General features: G+C 60.5%; 1 protein-coding gene across 3 annotated transcripts in view; it reads right to left on the bottom strand.

Annotated features, from left to right (window-relative positions):
- Positions 1-12,864, bottom strand: part of CHD5 (chromodomain helicase DNA binding protein 5) — a 54,346-nt gene that overhangs the window by 19,538 nt on the left and 21,944 nt on the right. For all 3 annotated transcript variants that reach the window (XM_037062082.1, XM_037062083.1, XM_037062084.1), the window contains exons 7-21: positions 12,367-12,490; positions 11,592-11,758; positions 11,190-11,411; positions 9,992-10,198; positions 9,597-9,808; positions 7,144-7,275; positions 6,942-7,050; positions 5,740-5,931; positions 5,454-5,654; positions 3,481-3,618; positions 3,278-3,399; positions 2,461-2,634; positions 1,927-2,068; positions 682-813; positions 239-356 (exon numbers count right to left, since the gene is read on the bottom strand). In XM_037062082.1, coding sequence (XP_036917977.1) covers positions 239-356; positions 682-813; positions 1,927-2,068; positions 2,461-2,634; positions 3,278-3,399; positions 3,481-3,618; positions 5,454-5,654; positions 5,740-5,931; positions 6,942-7,050; positions 7,144-7,275; positions 9,597-9,808; positions 9,992-10,198; positions 11,190-11,411; positions 11,592-11,758; positions 12,367-12,490 — 2,392 coding nt within the window. The remainder of the gene's footprint in view (positions 1-238; positions 357-681; positions 814-1,926; positions 2,069-2,460; positions 2,635-3,277; positions 3,400-3,480; positions 3,619-5,453; positions 5,655-5,739; positions 5,932-6,941; positions 7,051-7,143; positions 7,276-9,596; positions 9,809-9,991; positions 10,199-11,189; positions 11,412-11,591; positions 11,759-12,366; positions 12,491-12,864) is intronic.

The following is a 12,864-nucleotide window of genomic DNA, read 5'->3' as shown; positions in this document are numbered from 1 at the left end:
CGGTGCCAGCTCCATTCAGTAACGAAGGCGGTGCTCCCCCTCCCCTCTGCCTTTGTCCCTGTCTGTTTCTTGAGTCTGAACAGGTGTTATCTACCAGGCCCCTGAGCACCCAGCAGGACCCCAGAAGGTTCCATGGAATGAATTCCTTTTGGCATAAAACTAAGGAGCAGCTGTTAGGACCTGAGGATTGGACTGCTTTCCCGGGGTCCCAATCCAGAGCCCTGGTGAGGTGGGGTACCATTGAATCTGTCGATCGCCTCTTGCCGGAGGCCCCCCGTGATGCCGCCATCAATCCGCTCGTACTTGTAACCCTCATACTCCAGGAAGTCCTCCAGGAGGTCCAGCATCTTGGTCATCTGCAGGGAACATGGTTTGCCTGAGGGGCCATGGCCGGAGACCCCACAACAGTCGGGGAAGAACGCGGCAGCCTTCTGCCGGAAACACACCTCTGAGCATGGGCCTCCCTGCTCTCGCCTCACAAGGTGAAGCCCCGGCTGCTTCCTACCCAGGCATGCCAAGCAGCAGGACGTGGTTCCTGTCCATCGGGGTTTCATTTCCCAGTGCTTCCTTCATACCCCCAGACATCCCGAACAACCTGGACACTCTGCCTGGAACGCCCACCCCCTTACGGCCTGCAGAGCTCAGACCCCACCTTCCTGCAGGGCGGAGCAGGCGGCTCACCTGGGAGAAGATGAGCACACGGTGCCCTTCATCCCGGAGTTTCTTGAGCATCTTCTGCAGCAGCATGAGCTTCCCTGAAGACTTGACCAGGGAGCTGCCATCATAGGAGCCATTGGGGAGGACGGGGGCCTCCTGCAGACACAGCAGAAGGTGGGGTGTTGGGGCGCCCTCTCCTCCCTGGCTCTGCACCAAGGGCCCAGCAATGGGCTGAGCGCCGAGCCCTAGTCCGGGTCAGGCTAGGTGCAGCAGGGACAGATATGCCTGGGTCACAGGCAGGGCTTGGACTTGCCAGCCATGCCCTCTGTCTCCCGGCTGCTGACACTCCACCAAGACCAGGGACATCAGTGAACAATGAACGACACAGGGTATCCAGAGAAGCCGGCCTTCCCAGCAGGAACGTGTCTCTGTGGTCACCATAGGGAGCATCCAGGTGAAGCCAAGCCCTGAACCTCAGCTTGGTGGAATGTCAACCAGGCCCCTGCCACACCTGAGTCGTGAAAGTGGTCTGGGGTCACCAAGCACAGCCTCCCACCGCTAACGCTGCACTGGCCTTTTGGTTGGGGGCGGGGACTAAACTGAGGAGGGTTTAAATCAGAACCAGAAGGGCAGCAAAAACGGCAATGGCTCCGTCTCTGGGAACCGAAGTGCCTGCTCCCCAGACACTTTCCATGCGCCTTCATGTCTGGTCCTCACCCTCGCAGACAGGTGCAGCCACTGCCCGTTTTATAGGGAAAACCACAGCTGCAAGAGGACCATTGACTTTGCAGAGGCCGCCGGGCCTAAGCTGGGGGGGGACCCAGGATCCAGGCTCTCCTCCGGGCTGCCTATCAGATCAGCTAGGGCCCCTCCCCACCAGCCTTCCTGACCCCCTTGGTGACCGAGTGCAGCCAGGTCAGCCCTCCAGAACCCTGGCCTGGGGGGTCTTGGGGTGACCCCATACTCCCCATTCCTTATGGGTGATGGGAGGGGCTGAGGGAAGGAGAGGAACTGCACAAGCAGTAGACCAAAGGCAGGTTTCAGGAACTTCTGGCAATTTGGGGACCTGTGTCAACTCCGGTCCTCAAAGTCCAGAAGCACCACAGTGGCCACGGACACACACTGTGATGGTCAGGGGAGAATTTCCACAGCAGCCACGGGGCACCCCCCACAGCAGCCACGGGGCACCCCCACAGCAGCCACGGGGTACCCCCACAGCAGCCACGGGGCACCCCCCCCCCACATACACAGCAGCCACAGGGCACCTACCACAGCGGCCACAGGGAAGAGGTAGGGGTGGTTGCAGCATTTCTTCAGGTCCATCATGATGTTGAGCAGCGATACCTGGTTCCCGCCCCCCTTGGAGTTCAGCGCCTCGAAGTTGCGGGTGAGGATGAACTTGTAGTACTTCCTACATCAGGGCACCAAGGAGAAGCGGGCTGGGCACACCTGGTCTCACCAGCCTCTCAGAGGGCTCTCTGCAGGGAGGCTAGGGGCCAAGCCCCCACTTACAGAGAGACACAGGGAGCCCCCAGAGGGAAAACCCCAGGCCTGGAGTCACCCAGTAAGCTGCCAGGAGATACCAAGGAAGCTCAGGCAACCCCAGACCCTGATCACTGAACTCAGCAAAGAGGCGCCAAGAAGGAAGAGTGTGGAAAAGGTGAATCAATGCCTCGGAGGAGCTGAAGAGTCCTCCCATCCACGTGGGTAGCAGCCAGGAAAGCTGGGGGAGCCCTCGGGGAAGCCCAGGGGAAATGGGGCAGGCCGCTGCAGGGGCCCCCACAGGCCAGGCCCCCCACTCACTTCTGCATCTGACTCAGCTCCACACGGACAATCAGCTCCGTCTTGGCCGGCATGTTCTTGAACACATCAGCCTTGAGCCGCCTCAGCATGTGCGGCCCCAACAGGTCATGCAGCTTCTTGATCTGGTCTTCTTTAGAAATGTCCGCAAACTCCTCCAGGAAGCCCTCCAGGTTGCTGCAAGAAAGAGGTAGAATGATAGCCGGAAGCAGGGAGCAGGCCAGAGCTGCCCTGCAGAGGGAGTCAGGGTTGGGGAGGGGGAGGCCGGCCAGCCCCCTGCCACCAGCCCCAGGGTCAAAGGGCAGGCCGGCTGGCTGCTGGGCCAAGGAAGCGCTCGCTGGCCCTGCCCAAGGTGTCCTGTCAGTGACTGCCAATGCCTGTGTCACCCCACACATCCCAGCCTCCTCAGCCATGTGGGACACCTTCCTCCACCCTGAATCCCCCAATTCTGAGAAGAAAAATGGGGGGGGTAGGTGAAGATAAGGAGGTCGGGGAAGGAGATTCCACTGACTGGCACTCAGTCTTTGTCCCCGTCCCCACTCCACCCCCAGCCTTCTCCCTCCCATCGCATGGGCACCTTTGGTCTTTGCAGAAGGAAAGAAATGAGCCTGGGGTTTGGGGGCAGGGGCAGGATCCCTGGAGAGCCCAGGGTCATCTGGGGAAGAGCTGAGGAAAATCAGGACTTTGTCCGAGCACTCAGCCAGTGGCCCTCCACGCAGGTCATGTGAGGTGGGCACCACTGACGCTCCCGCTTCCCTGATGAGAAACCCGGGCACAGCGAGGCCCCTCCGCCCTCCCCCTGGCCAGACCGCCCTCGCACTTGAACCGCTCTGGGGTCAGGAAGTTGAGCAGGTGGAACAGCTCCTCCAGGTTGTTCTGAAGCGGGGTCCCCGTTAGCAGCAGCTTGTAATCAATCTTGTAGCTGTTCAAGACCCTGAAGAACTGAGGGGAGGAGAGGGGCCATCAGGGGCAGGGGCAACAGGCCCGGCCCGAGCGGCGCGGGACGAGGTGAGCGCCGCCTACCTTGGACTGGTTGTTCTTGAGCCGGTGGGCCTCATCCACCACCAGGCAGGCCCACTCGATGGAGCCCAGGATGGCCTGGTCGATGGTGATGAGCTCGTAGGAGGTGAGCAGGACGTGGAACTTGATCTGCACTTCTTTCTGGAGGGAAGAGGCAGCAGCACTTGGGGACAGAGCGGGGAGGCAGGCGGGTCAAGCTCTCCAGAGAAAGAGGCCAGGAGGAGGAGCCCTGAGACCCCAGGAGGCCCCGGGACTGAGCGAAAGACACCGGCCACCAGGCGGAGGGGTCACCAAGGCCCAGAGTGTGGACCGCACCCGAGACAGGCGGTGCTGAGCACAGAACTGGCCCAACCGCCGCACACGCGACCAGGTGCCTGCGGAGGCCGTGCCTGCGGAGGCCGAGCCTCCTTCCCCACTTCCTCTCATCTTGTCCTCAGGAGCCACCCCAGCAACACAGTCATTGTCCCATTTACAGCTCGTGGGGGCTCAGGCTGGATGACTCTCCCCAGGTCCCGGTGACCGACAAACAGCAGAGCCAGACTGAAAAGTGAAGGGGACCCTGACCTTGCGGCTTAACGCTGTGCGGCTGCCAATTTGCAATTTTTAATAGTTGTATATCGTGAATCTGTTTCGTAAAAGAAGGCCTGCAGGACAATGGAGTATGTGCCAGGGGCTCGGAGCCTGGTTCACATGAGGCCCCGCGCCCCCCATCGGACGGGTCTCAGCCCTCCGTTCCCTTCCCTGCCCAGCGAACTCTGCCACCTTCCTTCCCAAGCAAGGGGTAGGCACGGGCCTGGGGGGCATGTGCCCCATGAGTAGCCCCAAACTGGGGAAACGTAACATAAAATAGCAAATAAACACACCATGGCAGGTCAAGAGAAAGACACATGAAAGGGCAAAGCTGTTTCCGGCGTTCTTGTTCTGCACGGGGGAGCCCCCCTCACACGTGACGTGACCAGTTCTGGCCAGACCGAGCTGGCCCTCCCAGCGGCCCCGGGGGGTGGCAGTGGGCAGAGGGAAGCCTCATGGCTCAGGCTCTGCCTGTAGACGGTGGCTGGGTTTGCCCAGCCCTGTCCTCCTGAGCAAGACCCTGGCCACCTTAACCTCCCAGCCTCAGTCTCCTCACCCGCAAAAGGGGACCATGCTGGGAGAAGTGACAGAAGGAACGCCTCGGACAGTTACGTGGAGAACTAGCACCAGCCCTCACCCCGAACTGCCGTACCGGAGCCATCCCTCGGGGGACAAGAGCGCTCCACCCCCGCCCAGCGCTCACTCCCTCTCTCAGCCCTCCAGAGCTCTGGGCCGTGGGTCTACCACCGCCAGCTCGCTGAGAAGGCTCTCGGGCACAGTGAACTGTCAGAGGGCACACAATGAACTGTCAGAGGTCACAGAGCTGGTGCACAGGCTGGAATCCTGTCCCCCCGAAGTTCACACCTGCCCAGAACCTCGGTATGGGCCCTTTCTTGGGGCTGGGGCCTTTGCAGGTGGAGTGAGTTAAGTTGCGATTGGGCTGGAGTAGGGTGGACACCAATGGACGGTGTTTTTCTGAGACGCGGACACAAAGAGAAGGCGGCCGTGGGACAGGCAGAGACTAGGGTGACGCGTCTGCAAGCTGGAGAACGCCTGCAGCCCCCAGAAGCCAGGAGAGGCAGGCAGGACCCTCCCCCAGAGCCCTCAGAGAGAGCACCCCGGCTGCCATGTGGGTCTCAGACTTCCGGCCTCCAGAACTGGGAGAGGATAAGTTTCGGCTGTTCCAGTCCCCCAGTTTATGGCGCTTTCTTACAGAGGCCCTGCGACACAGAGCCACGCCAGCACAGAGACCCCCCGAGTGGAGGGACCCCAACAGGGGACCCCCTGACCCAGAGGTCAGACCCAGAGGTCAGACCCCCTGACCCAGAGGCCTTGCAGAGGCCTTGCCACCCCCGGGCAGACCTGTCCCCTCCCCAGCACCCTCCCCAGGGACGGGGGGCACTCACCTTCATGCGGAACACCTTCTTCCCACTCCGGATGGCATTGTCCTCGAAGGAGAACTCATTCTCCCGGATCACGGAGCGACTCTCCTTGTCCCCCGTGTAGGTGACCACGTAGAAATCGGGCGCCCACATCTCGAACTCACGTTCCCAGTTGATGATGGTGGACAGGGGCGCACTGACCAGGTAGGGCCCCTTGGAATGGCCCTGGAGAGGCAGGTGGGTGTGGTGAGACCCCCCTGCCCACGCCCACCTGCCCGCCCGCCCGCGGGTGCAGCCAGCCGGCCCGCACCTCCTTGTACAGGGAGTAGAGGAAAACGATGGTCTGCACTGTCTTGCCCAGTCCCATCTCATCGGCCAGGATGGTGTCAGTGCCCTGGGCCCAGGAGAAGCGCAGCCAGTTAAGGCCCTCCAGCTGGTACGGGTGCAGCGTGCCGCCCGTGGAGTCGATGTACCATGGCTGTTTGTCGAACTTGACCGTGGGCTGTGGAGGAGGCAGAGGTCCCAACACACCCTGAATCCTGGGCCACCAGAGCCCACCCTCCCTTTGCACACAGGTCCCACTGTTCTCATGCCTGCTAACGTCATCGTCCTTTGGGTCTCAGCGGAAATGCCCCCTTCTCTAAGAAGCCCTCCTTCACTCCCACTCCAGTTGTGGTCACCACACTGGCTGTCTTGCTCAGCGCCACTTCCTCCAGTACCCAGGACACAGAGGGTATTCAGCCCACCTTTGTTGGATGTGGGCCTAGAGCATTTCATCGGCCTGATCCAGCACATCACCCTCCTCACCCCCCGCCCTGCCACTCAAGGCCACCGCCTCCATGAAGTCCTCCTGATGTGCACCAGACCCATTCGCTTTCCCTGGCACCCCACAGGCCCAGCTGAAACCCCGTGTTCCATGGACCCCTGGGAGATGAGCAGTTCTTGAAATGGGGGGCCAGGGCCCCCCACCAGGGTGAGGTGCTGGCAGACACCCCAGAGAGGTCGGCTAAATGAATACAAGTCGACTGAGCATCACTTCCCGATGGGCACAACGCTGCCGGGGAAAGGGGTCTGGGCGTGAACAGGTGAGACGGGTGAGCAATTGGCTGCAGTGCTCCTAAAGCTGGACCCTTTTCCACGTGAATGCTTGGAATTAGCTCATCTAAAGTAATGCAAGTTCATGAAAGCTATTTACCCCCCCGTTTTTGCACAAGTAACCTACATTTCAACTGGGTTAAGAAACCTAGGCTTCAGACCCGACCCCCATAGCTGCCCTCTGCCTGAGGCAGGAAGCCTAGACCCCAGAGGGTATGAGCTCTCTCTCCCGTCATCCCGTCCCGTAAGCGGACTGAGGCGCAGGGCCTGGGCACACACCCCACTGCATAGGCGACGCCCACATGGCCAGGCTGTGAGGGCCCAAGGCGGAGACCCCCGGAAGACATGCCCTCCTCCGAGGCCAAGCCTGGGGTGGCAGCCCTGCTGGCCCCACCCTGCTACCCAGTCCCCACTCACATCCACAATGGGGGTGTCTGGCGGCTTCTCCTGCTTGTCGTCCTTCAGCTTCTTGCCCTTCTTGACCAGCCGCTTGGGCAGCCTGGCGTCCTCTCCCAGCATCAGCTCCCTGGGGGAGAGGGCGGGATGCAGGCGAACAGAGCTCAGGCCAGCAGGCGGCGAGAGCTGTGGGGAGGGAGAGCCCCCCCGCCCAGCAACCCACCTGTGGCCCCAGTAGGCCTGCTTCAGGCTGTCATAGTAGGGGATGTCGATGTCATCGATCTCCCAGGTGCACTGGTCATAGGGCAGGTCTTTCCACTTGATCAGGTAGTGCACGTCACCCTTTTTGTCAAAGCTGCAACACAACAGACAGATGACGGACGAGGGTGGGACACTCGCAGCAGCCACCGCCGCAGTGGGAGCCCAGGAAGCCCAGGTTGCAAGAGGCGCCATCCCCCAGCCCAGGCCACAAGGCTAGTGAGAGGGAGGGAGGGGCAGGGAGGCCAAGGAGCCACCATAGGCAGAGGGGCAATGAGCAGGTGTCCCGCCCATCCTCCGTTGCAACAATGAGGCGCATGGGTCGTGGGGTCTGGATATAGAAATCCAACATCCTGAGTTGGACTGTTCTCTCCCCTGACCGGAAGCATTTGCTTTCTAACTTAAAAAAGTCAGAGACCCGGCCCTGGCTGGTGTGGCTCAGTGGACTGAGTGCCAGCCTGCAAACCAGAGGGTCGCTGGCTTGATTCCCAGTCAGGGCACATGCCTGGGTTGCGGGCCAGGTCCCCAGTAGGGGGCGTGTGACAGGCAACCACACGCTGATGTCTCTCTCCCTCTCTTCTCCTCTCTAAAAAATAAATAAATAAAATATTTTAAAAATATATGTTAGGAAAAGTCAAAGACCTGGAATAGTGCCCATCCCAGTCCGAGGCCCAGCTGCACAAAGTAGACAGGGATGTGATTCCTAGAGGTGGGGTGTGGGGTGCTATCTTCTGAAGACCCCCCACCCCCCAGGGACACAGGGGCCTGAGGACCAAGCCCGAGGCACAGGAGACACGGGTACGTGTCAGCTTGATTCTGGACCCTGGGCAGGCCTCGGAGCCTCCGCCCAGCCTGAGTTGATCAGCAACATAGTTACCCAGGAGCAGGGAGCTGGGGGGACCCCGAATGGCAGTGGCAGCCTGGGGTCCACTAAGAGAAAGACCAAGCCCCAGACACTAGAAATTGATGCATTTTCCTCAATAAATCATTGGTTGTTACTCACACCTTGTTCGGTAAAAAACTAGGAGGAAATTCACCTGCCCTGCTTCGGAGGCAGTGAGAAAAATTGCCATTTATGTTTTTATTAAACTAGCCCTGGTTGCTGTGGTTCAGTGGATTGACTACAAACCAAAGGGTCACCGGTTCGATTCCCAGTCAAGGCACATTCCTGGGTTGTGGGCCAGGTCCCCAGTAAGGGTAGTGCGAGAGGGAACCACACATTGAGATTTCTCTTCCTCTCTTTCTCGTTCCCTTCCCCTCTCTCTAAAAATAAATAAAAACAAAATCTTTTCAAAAATACAATAAAATAAACTGCTTGTCAGTCCAATGCGGTCAGTCCAGTGAGGGACTTGATTTCCCAGAGGTCCTGAGCCCATTTTTAAGGGTCATTTTCAGGGAGGGCTGGGAGAGGTGAGTAGTTTTTACAAATTCTCCTGCCCTCAATGGCAAGCTCCCTAGGCCCTCAAAACAGCCCTATGGCTGGGGCGGGGGGGGGGGGGCTACTCTCATCACTCCATTCTACATGACAAACAGCTTTAAAGGCACAGAGCGCAGAAAACATGGAGTCAGGACTGGGACCTGAGCAGCTGGCGCAGGTTCAAGTCGGCTGCTGCTGCCGAGATCTCGGGACGCCTGTGGTCTGCTGGTCCGAGTCCCCCCAACGCAGAGCCCAGGAGTCAAGATCAGGGTGAAAAGTATCAGGCCTTCAGCCTGCAGTAGGCACCCAGGGCCCCACCGTGCACCCACCTGTCAGCTCTGCCAGCCCCTCAGCACCTGAGCTCCCCCCATCCACCAAACCAAAGTCAGGGGTGTTGGGGTTTGCAATAGCGGCCAAGGAAGCAGGTCCTGCAGCCAGAAAGCGCTGGGTGCAAATCCCAGCCCCACCACCTCTTGGCTGTGTGACTTTGGGCAAGTGACTTAACCTTGCTGGGCCTGCTCTCGCATCTGTAAAACAGGCAGGAAGAAAGTGCCCACCTCTTGGGGCAGACGGCGCTGAGTGCTGAGTGGCGTTAACAGTTTCAAACGAGGGACCAGTGGGTACGTGTCCCCACACGTCAGGCTCGCCTGGGTCCCTGGGACCCAGGTATCACGCACTAAGTTCAGTGGGACCCAGGGGCCCAAAGCCGCCAAACTGTTGAGCCCTGGCAGCAGTCTGTGCCAGTTTCTCGGGCTGTTGGTTAAGCAATCATTCACTTTGGAACTGTTCTCCCACAAGTAGGACGTGTGTCACACTCGCAAGTGACAACTGTTCTCCCATCACATGCCAATGACAACCCCCCAGCTGGCCAGTCAAACCACTGACAGTGGGGAACCTCGGCCCCCTCCTCCTGAGCCTACGGCACGCGGACGGGCGCTGCGCTCCTCCCAGCAGCGTGGTGCGTCCCGGAGGCTCGGGGCCATGCCCCACTGGGCCCGCACCTGTGGTTCAGGATGCGGTGGATCATCATCCACTCAGGCTTGATGCCGTAGCGGTAGAAGCGCTCCTCCATCTTGGCGTAGAGAGGGTCCTTGCTCTTCCTCTTCTCGCTCTTGCTGTCCTCGTCGCCAGAGCCGTAGTCGAAGGGCGGTGGCTCGTCCATGTCGTTCTTTCTTTGGTAGTTGCGGTACATGACCGTGTGGTACAACTCCAGCTGCTCCCGGACGGGGCAGAAAGTTACCGGAGGGAGACGAGCCGTGGCCCCCTTGTCCCCCTGACCCACATGCCCCATGCCCCAGCCAGGCTCCCAAGCAGGGCAAGCTCTCCTTCAGCCTCCCCCTCCCCAGCACTCAGGGAGCTGAGCATTAGCATGGCCACACCTGCCCAGGTGCCTCACCTGCAGCTCCTTCACCCAGGAGCAGTGCCAGTAGGAGAGCCCAGCCCACTTGACGAAGAACTCTCTCTCTGGGATGCCCTCCAGAGGCTTGGGTGGGGGGGCGCTGGGCTCCACTTCGGGGCCTGGCAGCCCCACCATGAAGGGGGCAGGAGGCTCCGTCCACCTCCAGTGTAGGATCCGCTGGACTTTGCCCTTCAGTGGGGGACACTGTGAACAAAGGAGGGTCCACAAGTTCAGGGCTTAGCTGTGGGGACCTACTCTGAGGCTCCTGTGACAACAGGCAGGGGGGCCACCCTGCTCCCCAAGGCAGAAAGCACAGCACGGGCCTGTCCTTGGGAGCCCGCCTGTGCTGTGTGCACAGGAGGTGGGCAGTGTGGGTCTGCATGCATGCTCTCTCTCACACACACACACTAACACACAAACACACACAAGACAGAAGCCCACATACACACGGGTAACTGAGGGTGGACCACTGCACAGCCCAACACCCAGGGGTGGGCCTGGGGGACAACTCAGAGCAAGGGGGCATTTGGTGAGTGGGGGAGGCTGTAGCCCCAGGGGCCTGAATAGCCTTTCACCACCCCAGCCCTGGGACAGGAGCCAGGTCCTGAGTGAGTCTGAGTGGACAGTTCTGTGGTTGTGTGGCTTTAGGCAAGTCCCTTTTCCTTCCTGAGCCTCAGTTTTCTCCCCCGAAAGTGGGAACGACAGAAGGCCTGGACCTTGGAAACTCCGGAAGCCTTAAAGGGCTGCACAATGAACAGCGGGTGTGTGTGGTGGGGGGTCGGGATTATCCCCACCACCTGTCTCTTTTCATAACAGATTTCAGGTGAGAAAACCGCAGGAGTCTTACTGGGGATTGAGAAGCAGACTTGGCCTGCATCAGGCGGTGAGCCCTGCGGTGGGCGGGGCTCGGGTTGGAGCAAGAATCTGGAGGGGCAGGGCCTGAAAGGGCGTGGCCTCGGTGGAAGGGTTCGGAGTGTAGTGGGTGAGCACCTTTGATGGGCGGGGTGGTCCTGATGGGGGCGTGACCTGGCCTGGTATTGTGGGCGTGGTTTTGTGGGGGCGTGCCCTGAGCCCGCCCCACATAGGGCCTTTATACTCTGGGCTTTGACCCGGAGCAGGGAACTGCCCTGCGTGGTGGGGCGGGGCCTGGCCCGTGGGGCGGGGCGTTCCGCAAGGGGCAGGCGTTAACACTCACAGTACAGCGCGGGCAGAGCCATTCACCGTTTGGGATCTCGGGCAGCGGCGGGTTGAGGCAGTGCAAGTGGTAGGAGGAGGGGCAGGCGTCGCAGCAGAGCAGCTCGCCACCGTCCTTGCACACTCGGCAGAACTCCATGTGGTCGTCCTCCTCCTCCTCGCAGCCTCCCTCCTCCTCCTCCTCCTCGTCCTCCTTAGGCTCCCACTGGATCCCCTCCTTCTCCTTGAGGGAGAAGCACAGGTGGAGGCACCCTGGGCAGAAACACCCTCCCCCTGCACGGCCTCCCTTCCTCCCTCCCTCCCACTCAGGACCTCCCCACGTGCTGCCCCAAGGTGTCCAGCGCTGGAGTCAGGGAGCCAGGCACAGGCTGTGCCCTGCCCAGGGTCTCTGCCAAGGGCTTACACAGTGGGGACAGCTCCACTTGCCCTCAGGGGCCTTCTCCAGCTCTGGGTCGAGGCAGACCAGGTGGTAGGCCCTCGGACAGGTGTCACACAGGATGATCTCGCCACCCTGCTGGCACACCTCGCAGTAGTCCTGGTGGTCCGTCTCATAGCCGTCGCCATCATCGACTGCAAAGGGGGCAGAGGCAGCCATGCGGGCTTCGTCACCATTCTCAGAGCCCAGCCAGTCTCCACTCTAGGCCACACGAACACCCAGTAGGTGCTTCACAGATGCTGGGTGAACAGGCAATGGATGGACAGACAGGGTGAACGATGCCGGGAGGAATTGTTGAGGAAGGAAAGGGGTAAAGAATGAATCGAAGATGGATAAAAGGAAAGAAGGGTGAGAGAGATGTAGGAAGGAAGGAGAATGGTTGTAACAGTGCATGGATGGGAGGGAGGGAGGCAGGGGTGAGAGGGAGGACAGGTGGGGGGAAGAGCGGATGACCGAATGCTGGGTGATGGATGAGGTTAAGTGGCACTTCCTTCTCCAGTGTCCCCTCTGCTTGTGCAAAGGCCCTGGGGTGGCTCACACCATAGGCCCCAAATTTGGCCTCAATGGGACAGGACCCCCCTCCAGACCTCAGACACCACGGGGGTTGAGGAAGCACAAGGCAACTGCCCGGAGGAGGCCAAGGCAGGAGGATGGCTCCCTCTGTTTCCCAAAGAGGGCCTTCGCACACCCCACCCCCCCACCCACAAGGCGGCACGAGGACCCTGCAGACAGAAAAGCCTACTCCTCTTCTTCTTGCGCCGCCTCTTGCTCTTCTTGCCCAGGGCTGCGGAGCACTCGGAGCGCATGGAGGAGCTGTGGATGCTGGCGCTGTCGAAGTCCGACTCCTCCCGCTCGTCCTCCTCGCTCTGCGGGGCAGCGGAGGGCCCGTGAGCCCAGAGCCCGCCCTGGGCCTCATCCCCAGAGGCCTCCCTGGCCTGGGCAGAGGTGGGGGGCAGGGCACCATGGAGGCTCTGGAGGCACACGGTTCCCTGTGGTCCATCTAGTCCCTACATACAGCCAGAGACCCCAAAGGTCCAGCATAGAGTCTGTGACCCTCCTGAAGCCCTGCTCCCCAGCCCTCAGTCTCCACACTTTCCACCTCAGTGCCTCTCTCCAGGCTGTGCCCTCCACCCTGCCCAACGACTACACACCCCTCAAGGGGAACCTCGAAGGACACCTCCCCCAAGGAGCCTTCCCAGATCTCTCCTTAACTGAACCTGTTGCACAGCCCGTGTGCCAG

Source organism: Sturnira hondurensis, unplaced genomic scaffold (genome assembly GCF_014824575.4).
Source record: "Sturnira hondurensis isolate 20B ecotype Veracruz unplaced genomic scaffold, ASM1482457v3 Scaffold0013931, whole genome shotgun sequence".
NCBI classification, from domain to species: Eukaryota; Metazoa; Chordata; class Mammalia; order Chiroptera; family Phyllostomidae; genus Sturnira; species Sturnira hondurensis.
The sequence above is the reverse complement of the archived record's forward strand: the minus strand, read 5'-3'. Positions and strand labels throughout refer to the sequence as shown.